Source organism: Haliotis asinina, chromosome 12, assembly GCF_037392515.1.
Source record: "Haliotis asinina isolate JCU_RB_2024 chromosome 12, JCU_Hal_asi_v2, whole genome shotgun sequence".
NCBI classification, from domain to species: Eukaryota; Metazoa; Mollusca; class Gastropoda; order Lepetellida; family Haliotidae; genus Haliotis; species Haliotis asinina.
Window position 1 is genome coordinate 51,492,483 of NC_090291.1, and position 19,935 is coordinate 51,512,417.

General features: G+C 39.7%; 1 protein-coding gene across 5 annotated transcripts in view; it reads left to right on the forward strand.

Annotated features, from left to right (window-relative positions):
- The first annotated feature begins 4,007 nt into the window (after window positions 1-4,007).
- LOC137257331 (interferon regulatory factor 8-like) overlaps window positions 4,008-19,935 on the forward strand; it is a 33,398-nt gene continuing 17,470 nt past the window's right edge. The window contains exons 1-2 of one of the 5 annotated variants that reach the window (XM_067794620.1): window positions 4,032-4,179; window positions 17,977-18,044. Coding sequence is in view for 1 of the 5 variants with exons in the window: in XM_067794616.1 (XP_067650717.1) it covers window positions 17,932-18,044 (113 nt within the window). In the remaining 4 variants the exon portion in view is untranslated. Of the gene's footprint in view, window positions 4,180-17,883; window positions 18,045-19,935 lie in introns of those variants that run through there. The other 4 variants (XM_067794618.1, XM_067794617.1, XM_067794619.1 and 1 more) reach the window with 4 other exon arrangements.

Consider the following 19,935-nt stretch of genomic DNA (forward strand, 5'->3'; position numbering starts at 1 on the left):
GAAACACACGCAGAAACTCAATCAATTCTCTTGAGCAGATTTTGTGAAGAAGTGAATTGACTTCATCCCCTACAATACTATATTCAGAGGGAAATTCAACAAAATATTCTCATTTAAATTGTAATTCTAAGTTAAATTGTATAAATGCTGGTTACATTTGAGAAAACATTTGAATCTGACTGTTCCTTTACAGCTTCTTTTGATTTCTTAGTTGTCGGTGGAAAACATTGCCGTCAGTGATTCTCTTGTAGACTATAATCCAAAGACATATCTACGTTATAAATCAGCATTATAAAATTTCAAAGAGAGTTTTGTTATATTGAGAACATAACAATCAACAGTTAAATTGTATAAATGCTGGTTACATTTGAGAAAACATTTGAATCTGACTGTTCCTTTACAGCTTCTTTTGATTTCTTAGTTGTCGGTGGAAAACATTGCCGTCAGTGATTCTCTTGTAGACTATAATCCAAAGACATATCTACGTTATAAATCAGCATAATAAAATTTCAAAGAGAGTTTTGTTATATTGAGAACATAACAATCAACAGTTAAATTGTATAAATGCTGGTTACATTTGAGAAAACATTTGAATCTGACTGTTCCTTTACAGCTTCTTTTGATTTCTTAGTTGTCGGTGGAAAACATTGCCGTCAGTGATTCTCTTGTAGACTATAATCCAAAGACATATCTACGTTATAAATCAGCATTATAAAATTTCAAAGAGAGTTTTGTTATATTGAGAACATAACAATCAACAGTTAAATTGTATAAATGCTGGTTACATTTGAGAAAACATTTGAATCTGACTGTTCCTTTACAGCTTCTTTTGATTTCTTAGTTGTCGGTGGAAAACATTGCCGTCAGTGATTCTCTTGTAGACTATAATCCAAAGACATATCTACGTTATAAATCAGCATAATAAAATTTCAAAGAGAGTTTTGTTATATTGAGAACATAACAATCAACAGTGAAAAAGAAACAGAACGACATCAATCTTGTCGGTAGAAGTAACGAAATTTACGTTATGGTAACTGATGTACATGTCATTTAGTGTGTATAAACAAGTTGAACACTATTCTATGCAGAAAACAACATTGTTTTCAAACAACTGTCAACTGATCAACAAGGCGAATCAATAGAAAGAACTCACCCACTCTATCGTTATTTACTGGAACTATTTTTTAAGGATGTAATCATACGCGAGGGCAAAAAAACATAAATCTCCCAGGAATCAGTGTTGGAACTAATACATGTAAATAGATGGCATAACCATGTGTGTGTCCATACGTTAAATCATCAAAACGGAGCAATGTGCCTGGGAATTTAACATATGGATGTAATTTGCGTTTTGTAATTTACATACTGTAGATTTTGTAATTTACGTTCTGTAGAAAGAAATTCCGTGTATGTGAAAATGTGATAAACAAATACCCAATGCAATCACGTGTTGGAGGCAGTGGCCATTCCAAAACCAGATTCGAATGTAAACATCAATGAACAGGAGTTTCCTGAAGCGGAATAAATGTTTTGCAAGGATAAAGATGAGTGTGATGTTCAGCCTCGTTATGTTCAAGTTTAATACTCTCAGAATTCAGACACGTTTGACTTCAGTGTATGGCCCAGTACTATTACAAAATTACATGAACTGTGACAAAAATTACTTTTCATTGCCTCTACATTAATCGTTTCTGTATACATGTAAATAACTGTAAAGCTGCATTGTGAAAAATATGGTTTCCCATCAAGCAGTAAACCTGTGTTTGGGTCGGAAAGATTTTAATTTAAACATGTAAACAGAACCATTTTAGTGTTTGGTTATGTGTTGATGTAGTTCTTCGTACATTACTTGTAAAACAGCACACCTGGTATGATGATAATGCTAAACACATGGATGTGTTATCATAAACCAATAGCTACCGGGATACTGTTTAAAGCAGTGTTGTTATTGCATACATTTCATAATAAAGCATTTATAAAGACTTATATTTGCTGATAACGTAAATTACAATATAAATTACATTACTTTATTTGGGATTTCTGAGAGATTACACAGAATTTGAAAAGTGACATTTTGTTAAATGATTGACTCTATACAACATTGCTTGAATCGTGGTCATCTACTGCAGATATCATGGCTATATCTTAAGCAGAGAGACAAAGAGAATACAGAAAACGGAAAAAAGTAAGAACTGGAAAACAAATGGAATAGGAGAGGAACAAAACGTGGTAAAGAGTATTATAAGCCAACCAGTGTCCAGAGCTGAAAAAGATTTTAAGAAACATAAAGGGAAGCCTAGCTACTATGCACCAACAGTTGTTCCACGGGAGTCTGTAGTGACCAAAACTACACATATGACTGTTCAGACCGATGAGGCCAGCATGTGTGATTGTTCCTTGACGATACAGGTTATAATCAAATATGAAACGCAGCAATTTTGTTTTAGCGCTGTCACTGAGAAAGCGTATAATTTAAAACTGGCATTTCCTTTTATTCCTAACATATAAAATCTGAAATACTCAAGCACATGCCCGAATGTTCATATTTAATTTCCAAACAAATGACCCGTGAAACTGTCTATGTAGGTCTGCTGGTTTTGAAAATATCAGTGTATTGCTACTTGAAAGGCAGCTGGTCTTTGTGGCCACAGTGTCCTCACGTAAATTTCATTGTAACTTCAGGGTACAACAGTATAAAGAGCTTTTGCAAGGTTATTGTTTGTGCCTTAGAGCTGAATAGTTGGTAACAGATTCTCAAATGACTGTACTTCATGAAGAGTAATACAATTTAGTGAACATGAAACATTTTTTCCTGCTGGTTTGCACTGGCAAGTGTACATTTTAACTGGCTGTTATGTAAGTTCATTGGAAAAATAAATAAAATAAAAATTCAAAATATGAGATGCACACCTATAGAGTCCCTATAAAGAACATGTTTGATCTAAAATGAATTCCATAAAGTGGTTTTGGGGGATACACTATCATCATGGAGACATTTAGCAAATTGTACCTAAGTTCAGATGTGTCTACACTTACAAAAACAGTCAATGAAATACGAAAACAAAGTATAAGATGCACGAAATACGAAAACAAACTATGAGATGCACGAAATACGAAAACTAAGATTGAGATGCACGAAATACGAAAACAAAGTATGAGATGCACGAAATACGAAAACTAAGATTGAGATGCACACTATTACAGTCCTAGGAAAACCCATGTATAAGTTTATTGAATCCCACAGAGCTTTTTTGGTTTTTTGGGGGGTTTGTTCTTGTTGTTAACTTTGGCAGTATTGTCTAGATTGACGTTCAGTGCAATCTTGATAATCTCCAGGATATACGCTGCGACAAATCTCACTAGTGGGGCGCAAACCCTGGAGATTATTGAGAATGTCTTCAGTGTAATTACAAGATATCCCTTCAGCAAGGTAAACCTAACATTTACCAAAACAAAAAACAAAAATAAAAAACAAAAACAAAACTGCGATCTGTATTTTATGCCCTCGGAAAAGAAGCTATACATTGAAATAACAAATGCTTTAAACATAATCTTTCACCATGGCCGAGGTTAAAGACTGGTATAAAGTCGGGTGTATCTCTTACAATTTGCATAGGGTCAGTGGCGTTTCTTTCATTTCATTTTACAAATTATATGTTGTGGCATAACAAACTGACTCTAGTAATATGTAAGAACAGGCTGATTCTTAACTTGCTTTGCGTGAAATATACACACATTGATTGTTAATGTTACTAGCACGAAATCCAGGACCTTATAGTTATCTCCGTTTTTTTAACAATGACGGTACTATTGACGTTAATAATAAAAATCATCATATGATGCATTAAAAACAATCTGTAAACTCAACACCCCCCGCCCCCACCACCTACCCCTTTCCCACTCCCCTTCATTCCGTCTACCCACGGGCCTGTCGAAATCTACATTCTCTGACTCACCGCCTACATTTTACGAGCCCTCGACGAGACCGTCTATCGAGAATCGTTATCGAGGTCACGTGACAGGTATTTCCCAGAAAGGTCTGGTTCTTGGGGATTCCCATTCGAAACGAAACTAGATCACCGAGCAGAGATCAGACAATTACCATTACTGGGAGTAACATCACGACTGGCGAGTAACTAGTAACAACTGCTGCTTGTGAATATTTCCGTATCTTAAGAGGTAGGTAGCTTGTCAATATTATCATAGCAAAATATCGCCCCAAATGCGGAAGTAAGGAGGTCACACGCACACAACGCTGTGTCCTAATTTAACGACCTAGGAGGGAGACCTACCAATATACGTATCATGTGCAATGCTCACGTTCAGCATGCACAGTGTCGCGAAGCTAGTAACAATCAGTTGTTTGTTTCTCTCAAAGATCTGTTTGTACACCTGTCTGATAAACCGTGACAAGTTCGTCGTTATCGGGAGCTTTTCCACCAAACGACCATGATACTTGCTACGTTATCACAAATTGAAAATTGTTATTTTTTCAAAGTGTCTTAGGTTATTTAGAGTTTATCTTGATGGTTCCTTTCCTTTTCATTTCTTTTAACTCACGTTTCGAACATATGAAAGTTTACCGCTGCCTGTTCGTGCTATTTTGAGAAGTGTTGTAATTCTTTCTTACATTCATTTCAAACTAGGTCCTGTGTAATTTGAATTAAGATGAATCCCTCCGTTGTTGGCGTCCCGATAAGTCAAACTGGTGCCTGATATGTCGTTTGTTTCCATGTATCAAAACTGAAAGCTGAGGTTTTCCTGAGGGGAAATTGAAGTCACATGACAACCCGAACCCGACTCAGGAATCAAGTTACACATGTATAGCCAGGGCTCACGATACGTATGTTTGTGCAACAAAAACGTTTTAGTATGTATGACAGTGTCTCAGAAAATAGGGTAAATTCTTTTAAAGATCATGGAAGACTCTAGACAGAAATACTTGTAAAATATATAGCATGAGAAATTAGGTTTACATACATACTTTGATGGTATATTGTGAAAAGAGTTCCAAGTGTAACTTTTTTTTCTAATTGATGCGTCGTATTTGGAAATATCCATCACATGTTTGTAAGTTTCCCGGGGGTCTGTTAACGTAACCATTATCAAACAACTGCCGAGCAATACAGCTATATGACGTATTTTGAAATCTTGGCGGAAAGATCACGAAAGATTGTGCCCGATACGCTGTGAAATGTTTGCAACGGAGACATGCTATTGCTGGTCATATAACAGCTGACGATTGAAACGCTGAATTCGAAGTCAGCCATATCGTCATACTCTCCTGTGAAGACAAGCTGTTACTTTGATTCCTATTGTATGGGTTTAAACATGAAACAAATAAAGCGCTTTTACCAGTGTATATTTTGTTTTATATTTCAAGCATATGCTTGGAATGATGAATTCGTAGAAATAAACTGAAGGGAAGCAAGGTAATAATTGTTGCGAGGTGCGTTACATAAGCAGTGTTCCTTCTATATGAGATGCAGGCATTTATAGGACCCAACAAATACAAAGAATAAGGTACATGCTGTCGCCAAGCCGAACACCCGGGTTCGATCACAGGCCTTCGTGTCTGAAGATTTTTAAAAAATGAGGTGACCCCCGATTCAAAATGCTTCTCAGTACAATAAATCATGCAAAGGCACGAGAACCTGAGAGTTCGATCCCCAAAAATGGCTACACTGTGTGAAGTCCATTTAAGTGGTGCCTCCTGCTCGAATGTTGCTGAAGGTTGTGTAAGTGTATATGATGTTGACAGCACGTAACTGCTGACACAGAAACATCTGATTTGTGTGTCACACGGGACTGGGGAGACTTCCGAAACATGTTGAGTTGGTGATGACTTTGCCCTTGTGATCAGTGTATCTCGTCCTGTCAGGAAATACGTATAACATTCTCAAACACAGTCATCTGGTAGTTGTATGAGATCGTGGACGATCGATATGGTTTGCAGATACAGATAAGTGCACACTTGACGTGATACTTTACTGCTGAAGGTGTCCTAGTATGGGAGATTGTGCATTGTATAACATGATTATCATTGAGACTGTTGGGGAACGTATTTTGTCTACCTCCAAACTAGGCACGTGTTTCCTTTGTAGTAGTAGCTGACAAAATATCAAATCTGAATAAAAGGTCTCAGTATGCGGTTGGTGATCAGCACTTAGTACTTATGTATTGATGCCTACTCAGTTTTTAAGTATCCATGCCTACACAATACTGTGTTGCATATGCATTGATCTTACACGACTGTGTAGTGCTTATGCGTTGATGCCAACAAAATGCTGTAATGCATGTGCATTTATCCTACACAATTGTGTAGTGCTTATGTGATGATACCTACACAATACTGTACTGCATAAGCATTGATCCTACACAATTGTGTAGTGCTTATGTTTTGATGCCCACACAATTGTGCAATTGCTATGCGCTGATGACTACGCAATACTGTAGTGCACATGCACTGATCCTACACAATCCTGTGGGGGCTTCTGTTTTGATGCGTACTACACAACTGTGTAGTGCGCTGATACCTGCACAATACTGTAGTGCATATGCATTGATCTTCCCCAATTCTTTGGTGCTTATGTTTTGATGCCTACACAATTGTGCAGTGTTTATGCGTTGATGCCTACACAATACTGAAATGCATGCGCGCTGTACCTACTACAATCGTGTGGTGCTTCTGATGCCTACACAATTGTGTAGTGCTTATGCATTGTGCCTGCACAACAGTGTGGTGCTTCTGTTTGGATGCCTACATAGTTGTGTAGTGCCTATACGCTGATGCCTACACAACAGTGTGGTGCTTATGTGCTGATGCCTACACAACAGGGTGGTGCTTATGCGCTGATACTTGCTCAGCAGTGTGGTGCTTATGTGTAAACGCCTACAGTGCATCTGTGTAAATGGCTTCATAACGATACAGTGCTTATGTAAAGATACTTACTTTCAAAATACTGTAGTGCTTATTCATATGCCTACAGAGTAATATAGTGTTCATGAATATATGCCAACGAAATGCTAGTGAAAGCTTTCCTGTTTTTAGATTGTGTGTGCGTGTATGTCAACATACGATTGTTGACAGAAAACCATACAGTAGCATGTATCCTTGACTACAGATTAATGTGTGTTTGTGCTATTGGTAAGTTGAAGATGGCGTTTATTATGCAAAATGATGCAAGGCAGTTCTGGTGTGTGCTGGTGTGCACAACAACTGAAGGTTGTGCCTTGGAGCCTGTTTATGAAATAATGCCAGCTAGTGCATATTATGCTTGTCTGCAAACTAATAAAGGTTTTGTTACTATATATTCTTATCTACAAAGAGTACAGATTCTGTTAATGTGTTTGAGGTCTATAGAGTAATGTAGACTGGTGCTTGTGTTTTTATTTGCAAAAAATGCTTTAGGTTGTCAGAATGCATACTGGGTCTACAAAATATTGTAACTGTGTGCATATTTAATATATACGTATATATATATAACGGCTCAGATTGTGCTTATGGGTGCATGTCGACGCTTGTCGACACATGCACATGCATATTGTAACTTTTTAAACTATATATATTCAGTATTTACCCAGTTGCAAAGCTACACATTGTCCCCCCTAACTACAGCCTTAAATTTGATATAACACATTATTTTACTTGTCGATACGGAAACATAAAGAACCAGTATTTAAGCACCAGAAGCGATTTATTAGCGTTTTGCACCGCACGGCAAAATGAAAAATAGCCAATAATGCACATGTAAATTGACCTTGAGGTACGTGTAAGAGCACTATATCGGGGTGCAGCCCCGGTATAGGGTGACCTTCACATTGATTCTCACGCACGACTTCCTGGTACACTGGTCATGTGACTGTAGAGCGGGTGAATATTCCAGGTGGTGTTGGGCGCAATGCACAGGTCACGTGACTTCAGAGCGGTTCGAAGGAGCCCTCTCTTGTGTTGAAGTTGACCGGATAAAGCGCGCGTGCATATAAACACCCACTGATGTGAAGATATTTTTCTGTACATGCTATGTTACTATGTTTCTCCTCTAAAATGAAATTTGTATTTTTCTTTTAACAACATACAACATTTTCCTGGTCGATGTTCCCCAACCGGTACCGTTCAAATGATGCAACGTATTTCACCTCAGCGGTGTTAATTTGTCCTCATTTCGCAAGTGCACGAAGGTGACTTGCACAGAGTGGGGTAGACTCACTGTCAGCTCCCAGGATCGGAAAGATCTAAGCTAAAATATCTGGTAATAAAAAATCCAGCAGGTTATGTTTATGTATGTATATAAATGTATTATGACTGTACATAATCGAGGTTTGAGCAGAAAATAAAGTGATGGATATAATGAGCAACAATCCACGCCGTGGTGCCATGCCACGCAATCAGCAAGTTAAGAGTCTGTCTAATCCACTTGGTGCCATAGTATGATATGTGTCTCGAGATGTACCAGAGATGTTAGCATTCAAAAATATTTTATATTGATTTTTTTTCAAATTCTACCAAAGAAGATAGTAAGTAATGTAATGAAGGTAACTGCGTCGATTATAAGCATCGGAAAGACGATAAAAACTATAAAGTTTATCTCCTCTATTTTATTGGATGTACATAATATGCATGTTAAAACAGAACCCTTGAAGAAATGTGATCGGATCTTGTGCAAATTCCTTTTAAGGTAATAAAGTATTGTCTCTCTGTCTGTCTGTCTGTCTGTCTGTATGTATTGCCGCAAAATCATTTTTGGGTTTGCAGATCCCGACAGTGAACAAATAAATGTCTTTAAATATATTTTCTCGTATTTTGGCGGAACATGGCGACATGTTTGCACAAATGTTTTATGCTGAAGATTCAACTTGCTTTGTGTAATGTGTCGTAGAGTGTTACGAACGACACATACAAGTCGTTACGAGTGACGCATCTTTCGGCGTGCGTCGTATCGGATGCAGTACAGGTAAGGGCCTTGCATTATAAGGTTCTCAACGTGTGCGGTGTATTCGTCAGGCGGGGTATGCGTCTTGCGGTGTCAAAGCACTGCATGCGTCGATGACATGATCCAAGCATTGATGGGTTAAAATATTTGACGGAAATGGTTATGTAAGTTTTTCGTAATGACGCTATAATGCAGCTTTATTGCACAATCGGCAACTTCGCCATATGTATTAGTGTTTCTCTGTCTGTCTGGCTGCCTGTCTGTCTGTGGGTCCGTCCGTCTGTCTGTGTGGGTCCGTGTCTATGTGTGTTCCGATGTTCACGGGATCTGACGTCCCGAATTTCAAACGTTCAAAGTTTCTGTTGCCAGTGTTTACGGGGTACACGAAGACAATGAGGCGATACTGACGTGTTTCATATTGTCCTAAAACGGAATTAAATTTAGAAATCATGGCGGGTTTTCAGCCACCCTCAATTGGACTTTCCCATGCGCAAACTTAGAAACTAGAAGGGCAATGAAGCTGACATTTCACACACGTCATGTCACCAATACTAATGCTGAAATGTGTCCTAGAGAGTGAACGCGATTTTCCAGGTGTCATTGTCTTGACAAAGAATACATGACCATTAATCCTTCTTTTCCTTGAGGAATGTAACACAGGTTGAATTGACATGTGTGTCGCCCGTCGTGTGTGAGAGTATGTTATCGAGCTACCGAGTCAAGTTTTTTCCCGTATTATGGATTTAGGTTTGCAATCAAATTATGCATTGTCATTAGTTTCAAAACATCTACGGTTAGAATCGCTACGGGTTCTGTACCAACATCAGACTGACGCGACATAAGAGAACTGAAATCTGGTTAAAGTTAGGAAAATAAGAGCGATCCGTAATTCTTATGATGCAAACAATCAACCTTCTGACTCAGATACCACCCGTAACTTTATCACGATCAGACATTACTCTCTGATACTACACCTCTCTGTATGTAGAGCCAACACAAACGAGCCCCTTACCCTGCACCTCCAGTCTTAGAGAACACCTATGATGTTCCTTAAGAACGTCATGGATTCGTATTTTTAAAGAAAATACGCGTTTCTCTGTTCACGGTGTTCGTATTGATTTTCAGTTATTCTGAATTTATTTTCAAAATTTAGCCTCCTTGTCCTGATGGATTCTGTTTGTGGGACAGTCGAGACTGGTCATTCTCGGCTGTGGACGTCTCAGATTTACAACAGCGATTCTGAAATTTCAATGTGAATACATTCAACAAACATACGCTTTGGTGGGTGTATTTGCCGCTCAGAAACAACATGATGTACACCACTCACACCAAGAATAATAAATGATACCATTTACAAATACACTAGCAATTTAGGTTCCTGTTCCTGACACTACAATCAGGTATGCTGGTCTGAATGGTTCACTTGAGCCATGAATTATGAATTTTCAACGTCGATTGTCTAATTAGAAAGTTTGTCTGGGATATGGATCTATTATATTTGTCAGATATGAAAGCAGAGAGCTAGGATACTGTATTAAACTATCTGATTTTAATAAGACTAACACCCACCCATTCTTTGTTGACTATACAAGTGTAGTTACAATATTTCTGAGCCAAAGTGTAGTAATGGTTAGCATACATACACAACCTGTTATTGTAAACCCAAAGACCCTTTCGGAATAAACGGGTTAGCTTTACCGTGTGTTTTAATGCCGTAAAACCAGTTCCTAGAGATTTCGTGGTGATTAAACCATTAACCCATATCAGATTATCGATATTTAATTGTTTCTGAGTAATATTTGTGGAATACACGTAGACTTTAACCGCAGATATGTGTGCATCGTCAGGCATAAATGTCATAAATAGTTTTGTCATGTTCTCAGAACATGTTTATTCTGCTCCTGTTTGCGTTGTTGTATGAAAGTGGTAAACAAAATCACTATTGCTCCACCTTTTACTATGGGTCGTATGCATTTTGTACAAAGAAACCCTTCTCCTGTATCTGTCGGTCCAGATTAACAGTGTCAGGGACAAGTGTATGCGGAGGCTCTAAACAATGATCACCGGAAGGCAGGGTGTCCGCTCTAATGGGGTTTCACTACATGCACGTTCTCTGTATTCGCTCATTCACAATATTGTATGAGTTCCTTTATGAAACTATTGTTGATTCTTGACATCCCTTTGTTCCTTTGAAGTAGGAAATAGTCATTTACAAAGAGGAACCAGTGTTATAGATAGAACGTCGATAGTGAAATCATGTAAGGCTGGGGAGGCTATTTTGTGTGATTCATATTTGTGCAAAACATGACATATATTCGAATGTACTCATAAAGTTTACCATGATAGGGTATACATGTGTGTATGACAAATATTTTGACGTATAAGAAAAGTATATGCATGGCATCTTCTTCATTTGTTCTTGGCTACTTCGTGCCCTTTCTTGAATGTGATCAGCAGGACAAAGGGTAAGAAGTGGACTATAAACGTCGCGTTATACAGTAAACAAGAAGTGGCCATCCATATACTTGACTTATATACACATTCCCCAACTTCTATATACATATCTCGCACGAATTTTGATATGTACCAATAGACAATGGCGTTAGATTCCATTTGTTAATACTTTGACCGTGACTCTATTTTGAACACCAAAGAAAGTGTTTGTCCAGCTGGTCATTTGTTAGCGTGCTGTCTGTTAACCCACATTATTCTTATTCTACCAAGTCAGTGGCCGCTTGTTCCAGTTGTCAGAAGACTTCATGGATAGGAACCTATAGATGTGTCTTACGAATGATCACATTGGCATACTTGTCATTGTCACCGATGTCATATGACACTCACTCACTCGTGTGTGTGTGTGTGTGTGTGTGTGTGTGTGTGTGTGTTTCTACTATTTTATATCCGCAATATGACATTGACAAGGTCTTCAGTACAATAGAAATTATTCCAATTGATGTAAAGAAATTCGAAAGGCGTGACGCAAAAGAGTAGCAGCACAAAATTCCATGCTCTGAATGTTCCATGTCAGAATGCGTTGCTGGCCTTTGTTAACGAAGGAGTAAGAATATGTTCGGAAACGTCTTGCTCCTCAAGACGTGGACATCCATAAGCTCGCCTTTATATGCTGTATAAGCCTGCAGGTGTTGTGCATCGTCACTTCACCAGAGAAATATCAAAATAGCAACTAATCATCAACACACACGCATTCACGTGCACACGTGCACACATGCGCATTCTGCCGATGGGCCCGACACTAGGACCTGCGTGATTGGAGTCTGAATGAATACGTCATATTTAGTCACATTTGGGATGATTTTGAATATGTTGGAAAAGCGGCAGGCTAATATTAGAATGACTATGATTAATAACATCACAACAATGCGTGCGATGTATGCAGCAGCGTGCCATCGACTCTTTTTACTACGAAAAGGGTTTTTGTCAGAACATCCTGTGTCGTCTTGACACGAGGTATCATGGAGGCGCAGAACTGTTCCGTTAATTCTTTAATTATGCGTTTTGTCAACTGCGTAATACTTGTTACAGATGCATTGTTAAGAATAACTAAAATGCATTTCCTTCCCGCTCAGCTCAGGGTGAATCTACCAATGTATGCTCACTGAGAGATTGTCCGACTGTATTTTTCGTTCAAAAAGATCTAAACCATAGATGGCCTAAAACAAATCATGACTAAACTTCATACGTTTGGAACAACTTGTTTCAATACGTTAGAGAATGCTTGTGTAAAATTGGAAGAAAGCGGTGGCCTTGACCTTGTGAAACGGGAACATGACGAAAATATAGTGTCTGCAATGTTAACAATGACAGGGGAAGGAAACGATCGAGTTATGTCCGAATATTGTGGAAGATGATGTGTAATCATTGTTAGATAGGGAATAATGTCAGCGCATGCTAGTGGATTACATGACGTTAATGTCCAGCTATATGCGATATTCCGTGAGTGAGTTCTGGTCACTTAACAGCCATGAGACAGGACGTGTGTTTGTGTCACATTCTGCACCTTTGTGGGGCTCGACCCCATTAGACAGGGTGATGAGCGAACATGTTAACCTTTTGTATACCCTTCCCAACATCAGTTAACACTATGTGTGCATTTGGGAATCTCAACAAAGAGTTTTTATCTACTGCTTAATCGTCATAATTGTTTTCATGTGCTCAATCGGGACAAATAAAATATCCCCAAGTGTATGTTGAAGTATTAACTTCATGGTCGTTGAACGATAACTGTCTCATTTGAAAGCTAACCAATATATTTAACTAAAGCCGGAAACAAGTCATGACCGACTGAAAGTGTGTTCCTTTAATGGGCATTCTAGAAGTTGGTGAGTCAAAAATGAAACATACAGCTTTATGGATTACAACTTCTTGTTTATTACGTTGAGCGACGTTTCGATGTAGATTCGTACATCGTTTTCAAGCTAAATGTGAATACCACCAAATAGTGAGAAGCTTATATACATGGTATGTTGTGACAAACAGCGGATTAACATTAACAACAGTATGTGATAGAGTAGACAAGTGGTACATAATTGGAGGAGGCCAATAGGGAGCTAAAACAACAATAAGCACAAGTGATGAAGCCAATGAGTGGGAGTAGTAGTAACAACAGACACAATGCTTAGATAGTCTATGGTTTGATTAGTTCTCCATAGGCCGATGGTATGTAGTATCCTTGGTCTCTATTGATCAAAGGTTTGTGGCGGCGGATTTCGATGGCATCCAACAGTTTCCTGTTTTTTGTTGACAGGACTTCGAACTCGTCGAACTTGATGGGATGGGTGGGGATTTTTTGTTGATGGTCTGAGAAGGCCGATTTGCTGTCTGTCTTGACTGCAGAGGATTTGTGTTCTTATATGTGGGTGTCAACAGGGCGGGAGGTTTCACCTATATATGAATCGCCACATTCACAGTTGATCTTGTAAATCACTCCTTTTGGGGACTGAAAAACTGATCAAACCATAGACTATCTAAGCATTGTGTCTGTTGTTACTACTACTCCCACTCATTGGCTTCATCACTAGTGCTTATTGTTGTTTTAGCTCCCTACTGGCCTCCTCCAATTATGTTCCACTTGTTTACTCTACCACATACTGTTGTTAATGTTAATCCGCTGTTTGTCACCACATACCATGTATATAAGCTTCTCACTCTTTGGTTGTATTCACATTTAGCTTGAAAACGATGTAAGAATCTACATCGAAACGTCGCTCAACGTAATAAACAAGAAGTTGTAATCCATAAAGCTGTATGTTTCGTTTTTGAAAGTGTGTGGGGGGGTTTTTTGTTATTTTTTTTTTATTTCGTGTTTTGAAAGTAAATATCCGTTCATAATTAACTAATAAAAATAATAGCTTTCCCTCATGTGTTGTTAAATATATTTGTGTGAGATACATTATGAAGACTTGTATTACGCCTCCGTGACTGTACAAGGGTTTCATTAAAAGATAGGGACTGAAGAGTAACAATGAAAACGTGACTATTTAATAACGCATTGGTGGATCGAGTATCACTGTAGTACAAAAAAGTAGTTAATATTTTCAGATAATATAATTATGTAACATAAATATAATTATTGGAACATTTAGCCGTCGTTTGCCTTGGTCACCCCGCAGTCTGCGTGCTCGAGACGCCCACCTGTATCTGTTCTGGGCTTAAGGCTTATGCTAGTGCGGCAAGGAACAAAACACCAGTTGAACCTGCTAATCCCAGAGTCCATCTAACGATTTGAACTGCATTGCATGTTTGTATTGATGAATGATTTCAAATAGTAATGATACCAGGTGTTCTCGTAACGGTGTGCGTATCCTTCCCCAGCGATATCAGCTGTCATAAACACATGCAAAGAAAAATGAATGTTCTACCCTAGGTGTAGTAATACAAAGCTTGATAGGTTATTTCGGCTCACTGATAGATTGTTCTTTGTAAAGTTCCCTGTCTATACTGAACAACAAAAGAAACTCAACACTGTCTTGGTGAGGTTTTTAAAAAGAACACATAAACATGAACGCTTTCTTCTATGAGATTTCATTTTTTCGAAACTTGCGTTTCTTTTTCTGTTCAGTATATTTGTTCATATCCGGTTTATTTGCACGAAGGCGCTTTGTTTTCCGTCGGTCAATGGATGTCCATCACAACAGCACAACGTATTTTCAATCTCAATTCTCTAGGGGTTATAAACTCTTGCAACCTGCTAGGCGCACCGAGTTATGTGGCTTTCCAACTTTCCCATCCGTACAAGGTACCAATTCACAGCTGGATGGACTGGGACACATAGTCACAGTACTTTGTCCAAGTTTACTGCACGCTGTTGTTGCACCCACAACTAGGTGTTTACACGTTTTCATTGACACCATCTGGTTATTTGCCAATGGATCCGTGGGTTCACAAGGCTGTGTACTGTGCACTACGGGTTGTGACAACATAGCACATAAAGGCCACAGATGGGATCGATCCCCGCACCTCGAAGCTCGCTAGATTACTAGCCTGACGCTTTAGATCGCTCGCCCACCGCGCCCCACATGTGCTCTTAGCCCCACTTCGCTCCGCCTATATTAAGCTGCCACACGATCATACAGCATGAACAGTGCATAAACCACTTGAAAGTCACTCACTCAATACTCATATACTGAGTCAAAAAAGAAACTTCACATTCTTTCTTCAGGGCACTATAAAAGAACTAGAGATGGTAAGATGGTTAAATTGTTATTATTTCAGTGCTGAGATCTGTGTGATCTACCTGATTCACTGACAATGCCACAATCAGTTTCGTTAGGCTACACCGCCGTTCCGAAACATGGGTACACAGAATGTCAAGTCACTAGAATAAACATTCGAAATTTCTCAGTTCAATATTGTGTATGGCTGTCCCGCGCATTCACTAATCCCAAACACCGTCTCCTCATCGACTGCCTGATGCTTGTGAACACGTGACTGAGGATTCTGCACCATTACTGTTGCAAGGCAACGCCAAGTTCCTTCAAATTCCGAGGTTTGTTCCTAAGACCACGACGCCTTCTTGCAAGTGCATCCCAAACGTGCTGTATTGGACTAGGGTGAGGGGACCTCGATGGCCAGTCCATGACGTTGATTCCAGGAGGGAAATTTCGTGTCAACGTCGCGGTATGCAGCCGAGCATTGTCATGCTGGAACTGTAGACCTGGGCCATGAGCCGTCATGAGAGGAACGAGTTCAGGGGTGAGCACCTGTTTGCGATAAGCAGCAGCTGTGAGGTTTCCACAGATGACCAGAAGTCGGGAACGGTTGTTCCCACAGAAAGCACCCCCGAATCTGTCGACGCCCTGTACACAACAGTAGGCAAACCGTTCACGACGTCGTCTCCAGAGTCTATGCCTGCCGTCCGCGAATATGAGGGTAAACTAGGATTCATCGCTGAAGACGACTCGATTCCAGTTTCTCTGGGTCCAACGGAGGAGCCGTTAGGCCCACAGTCGACGTTGACGTTGATGAAACGGCGTCAATATTGGCCCACGATATGGACGTCGAGAATGGAGATTAGCAGCTGGCAACCGATTTCGAATGGTCAGTGAGGACAGCTGACCTCTAAACATCTCAGCCCTGGTTCGTGTAGCCGTCACGTAGGTGACGTAGGACGACTTGACAGTCTTCTGCTCGTGACATCATACGTGGACGACTGGGTCCAAGTTTAGGCGATCAGAAGTGGTGCCGGTTTGTTGCAGACGACCTCGCAAATCATACACAGTACGACGGCTGCATCCCATTGCTCTTGCGACGTCGATAACTGATCTTCCCGCTTACAACATGCCAACGGCACGGTCACGTTGCACATTTGACAACCGTGGCATTTAACCTAAAGTCACAACTGTGATTTAAAACTATCTGTTTTTTCAATTCTTGATGCCAGTGCAAACACGTGTAGATGAAGAAAACTTCGATGCGAAGATCACGTGTACGACGTGCAAAACCTGATTTGGCAATAACGTCATTTGCACGACGAATGGATGGGTTTGAGTGGGTTTTGCTAACGATTTTCTAGAGTCGAAAGATAGGGATCCCATTTCGGATACATAGATGTATCATCAGAGAAAAAATATTCATTAGTTCTTAAAAATTACATTTTGTGAAGTTTCTTTTTTGACTCCCTCACTGATTTTTATACAGACGTCCCAACAGAGGATACCCAAGTTAAACTCACTTAATGTGGCGACGTGCAACTGATATATGTCACTTTTATCTAGCTCCCGGAAACAACGCCTGACCCCTCCTCATTGCTCCCCCATCCCTCATCCCCCACCCCTCTTGCTAATACCCAACCCCTTCGATCCCCCATTCGAGGAAGTATTTATGATGGTTATCGCGTGACACAAAATCACGAGCTTAATCAGTTGGTAAATATGTATATGTGACCTAAATTTAGCGGAAAGATATTCTTCTAGTCCTGTTTAACTGTTTAATTATCAATTATCTAATATTTTCTGTTTGATTCATTTTGGATGTAATTTTAGTCTATCGGACACAGGAAGCTTCTTTATCAGTGCTGAATACAGTCTCACACTCACGATTGACTGTTTGTTCTTTATAAAAAGATTCCTATTGTTTTTTTGTCACAATGAAACACATAGGATACCATAGTTACAAGGCAGCACCCTGAATATATCAGGTATTTTTTCATAGTAGTTTCTCAAAAAGTCTCAGTATGCCTCAATACCTGCTTGAAATCAGAATACTGTCATTTCCGAGGAATCGAAACCGAGAGGGTAGTGACATTAGTCAAGGAGGGGAAGCTACGGCGGGGTAGGCTCGAATTGTCCGGTAGGGACAGCCCCATTGAACTGAGGGGCGGGGAAGTCCACTTGACATTGCGGGGGAGGGGCGTGGTCCGCACGAAACCGTTGGCGTATATATCTGCAACGGAACGGGGGTACCCACGGTTATATTTAGCAAATTTGGTTTGATAATACGTGGGGTTGTTGCTGTGCAGTTCATTGAGTTTAGAGACACCATGTTGACCACGCCACCCATGTTTTATCACCCTCTCTACCCACAGCTTCAGCAACCCCCAGCCCTGCCCAACGATCACAGGCAGCATCTTGGATACGACTATTCCCATCACAGGTTGGATTATTTGGAGTATTTCAGATGTGTGTGTGTGTGTGTGTGTGTGTGTGTGTGTGTGTGTGTGTGTGTGTGTGTGTGTGTGTGTGTGTGTGTGTGTGCTCTTTGAAAGAAAGATTTTCTGATGAAATAATATCATAAATGAGTGTTTTAGTTTAGATAGTAAACGTTTAGTTCCGTTGTTATATTTTGGGTGTTTTTTTAAGTTTTATTTCATTATTTCTTTTGTTTTTGTGTGTTGGGGAGAGGCACTACATTCTGCAATGACTGTTTTGTATCCGAAATGTCAAAGAGCTGTAGAGGAAGTAATCGTGTTCTGCGTGTAAGTTGACACACAGACACAATTCTTCTTCATCAGTAACTAATTGTGTGTTAGAAAAATCTCGCAGTCTCTCTTCAGTTGAAATGAGAAGCTGTCAACGTTTCCTTCTATTGTATGGTATTATGAGTCTTGTGATTAGACGGTAATATGGTTTAGACAAATATGTAACTATTATTGTTCAGTTGACACAAGGAACTGGCATCTCCGATACATGATACAGTAGATCCTGTGTGGTGAAAGTTCAGTTGGGACGAGATCGCAACTTACTAGGCCATTTTGAACTGCCTGTTGCCAGCTACAAACATTGATTAAACCGTCAACAGTTAAAGACGATTACTGAATTCGAGTGAGATTGTCAGTGGGGTCATTGAAAAGAACATAATGGTCAGTCATTCATAACGTCATAAATGACAGTCACCTTGAAATCATAATGTATGCATATATAAGATATATTTACCTATATACATGGATTTCCAACAATATTGCCGTTAAATATGGTGATTGCTGTGCACACAATCAGTACACACTAGGGCCGTGACGGGTCCAAAATTTCTACCCGGGTACCCTTACCCATATTACCCAACCGTGCCCCGATACCCGTTATGCTATATTTTTTTCAGCTCGAATGCTAAAATTTTTATTTTTTTTCAATACCTAAACCATGTATTATTTTCTAGAGAAGTGATTGTAAATTATGTCAAAATCTTCAAAGGCAATGCAACCTTAATTTTGACCGTGAAGGAAATAACATATCGCATTGTTTAATATATAAGTCACATGATCATAAGTGGACTGGGTGTAGGCTACCCGTCCCACCCCTAGCACGCACTCACACGCACGCACACTCTCTCACACACACTCACACACTCACACACATATAAAATAGTAATGCACTCACATAGCACCAATTCTACTCAGTAGCATTAATATGAATTTGAAAGGAACTGTCATGCGACAGAGAGTGATCAAAGAGCAAGTGCCCTGAAAGAGGTGTGTTGTTGAGTCTTTGGGGCAGACTGCTGCAGTTCTTGGGTTGTCAGGTAAAGCAGGGGCAGCAGCAGAGAAAGTTCCTGATGACTGGAGCAGATTAACTTATGCTCTCATTTCAGGGGGCTACTGATGATATCTTTAAGATGCTGTCCTTGGTGCCGATGTACAAAGCCATGTTAGAGCTATGACTTTAACGCCCATACCGCAAAGACTTAAGGTAGTCTTAGTGCTAAGGTGACCGTAACGCCCATACCTTAACATAGACATAAGATAGTCATTGCGCAAAGGTGATCGTAACTCACATACCTTAACATACACTTGAGGTAGTCTTAGCGCTAAGGTTGTTTTGTACGACGGCACCGTGGTGTCATTCAAGGTTATGGAGGTGAGGCAGATGATCCTGAAAATAACCTGTTACCTTTCTGAGACCCATTGGAAGCACTTGAGCATAGGTGTTATGATATGCTAGTGTTTGGGTCTTTTGATGATCGTGACATTTCTGTTGTGTACATGAGAATGGTTGACAGTAGCTGTACCTGATATGAGAGAATTAAAGGAGACGATTTTGGAGATTACATA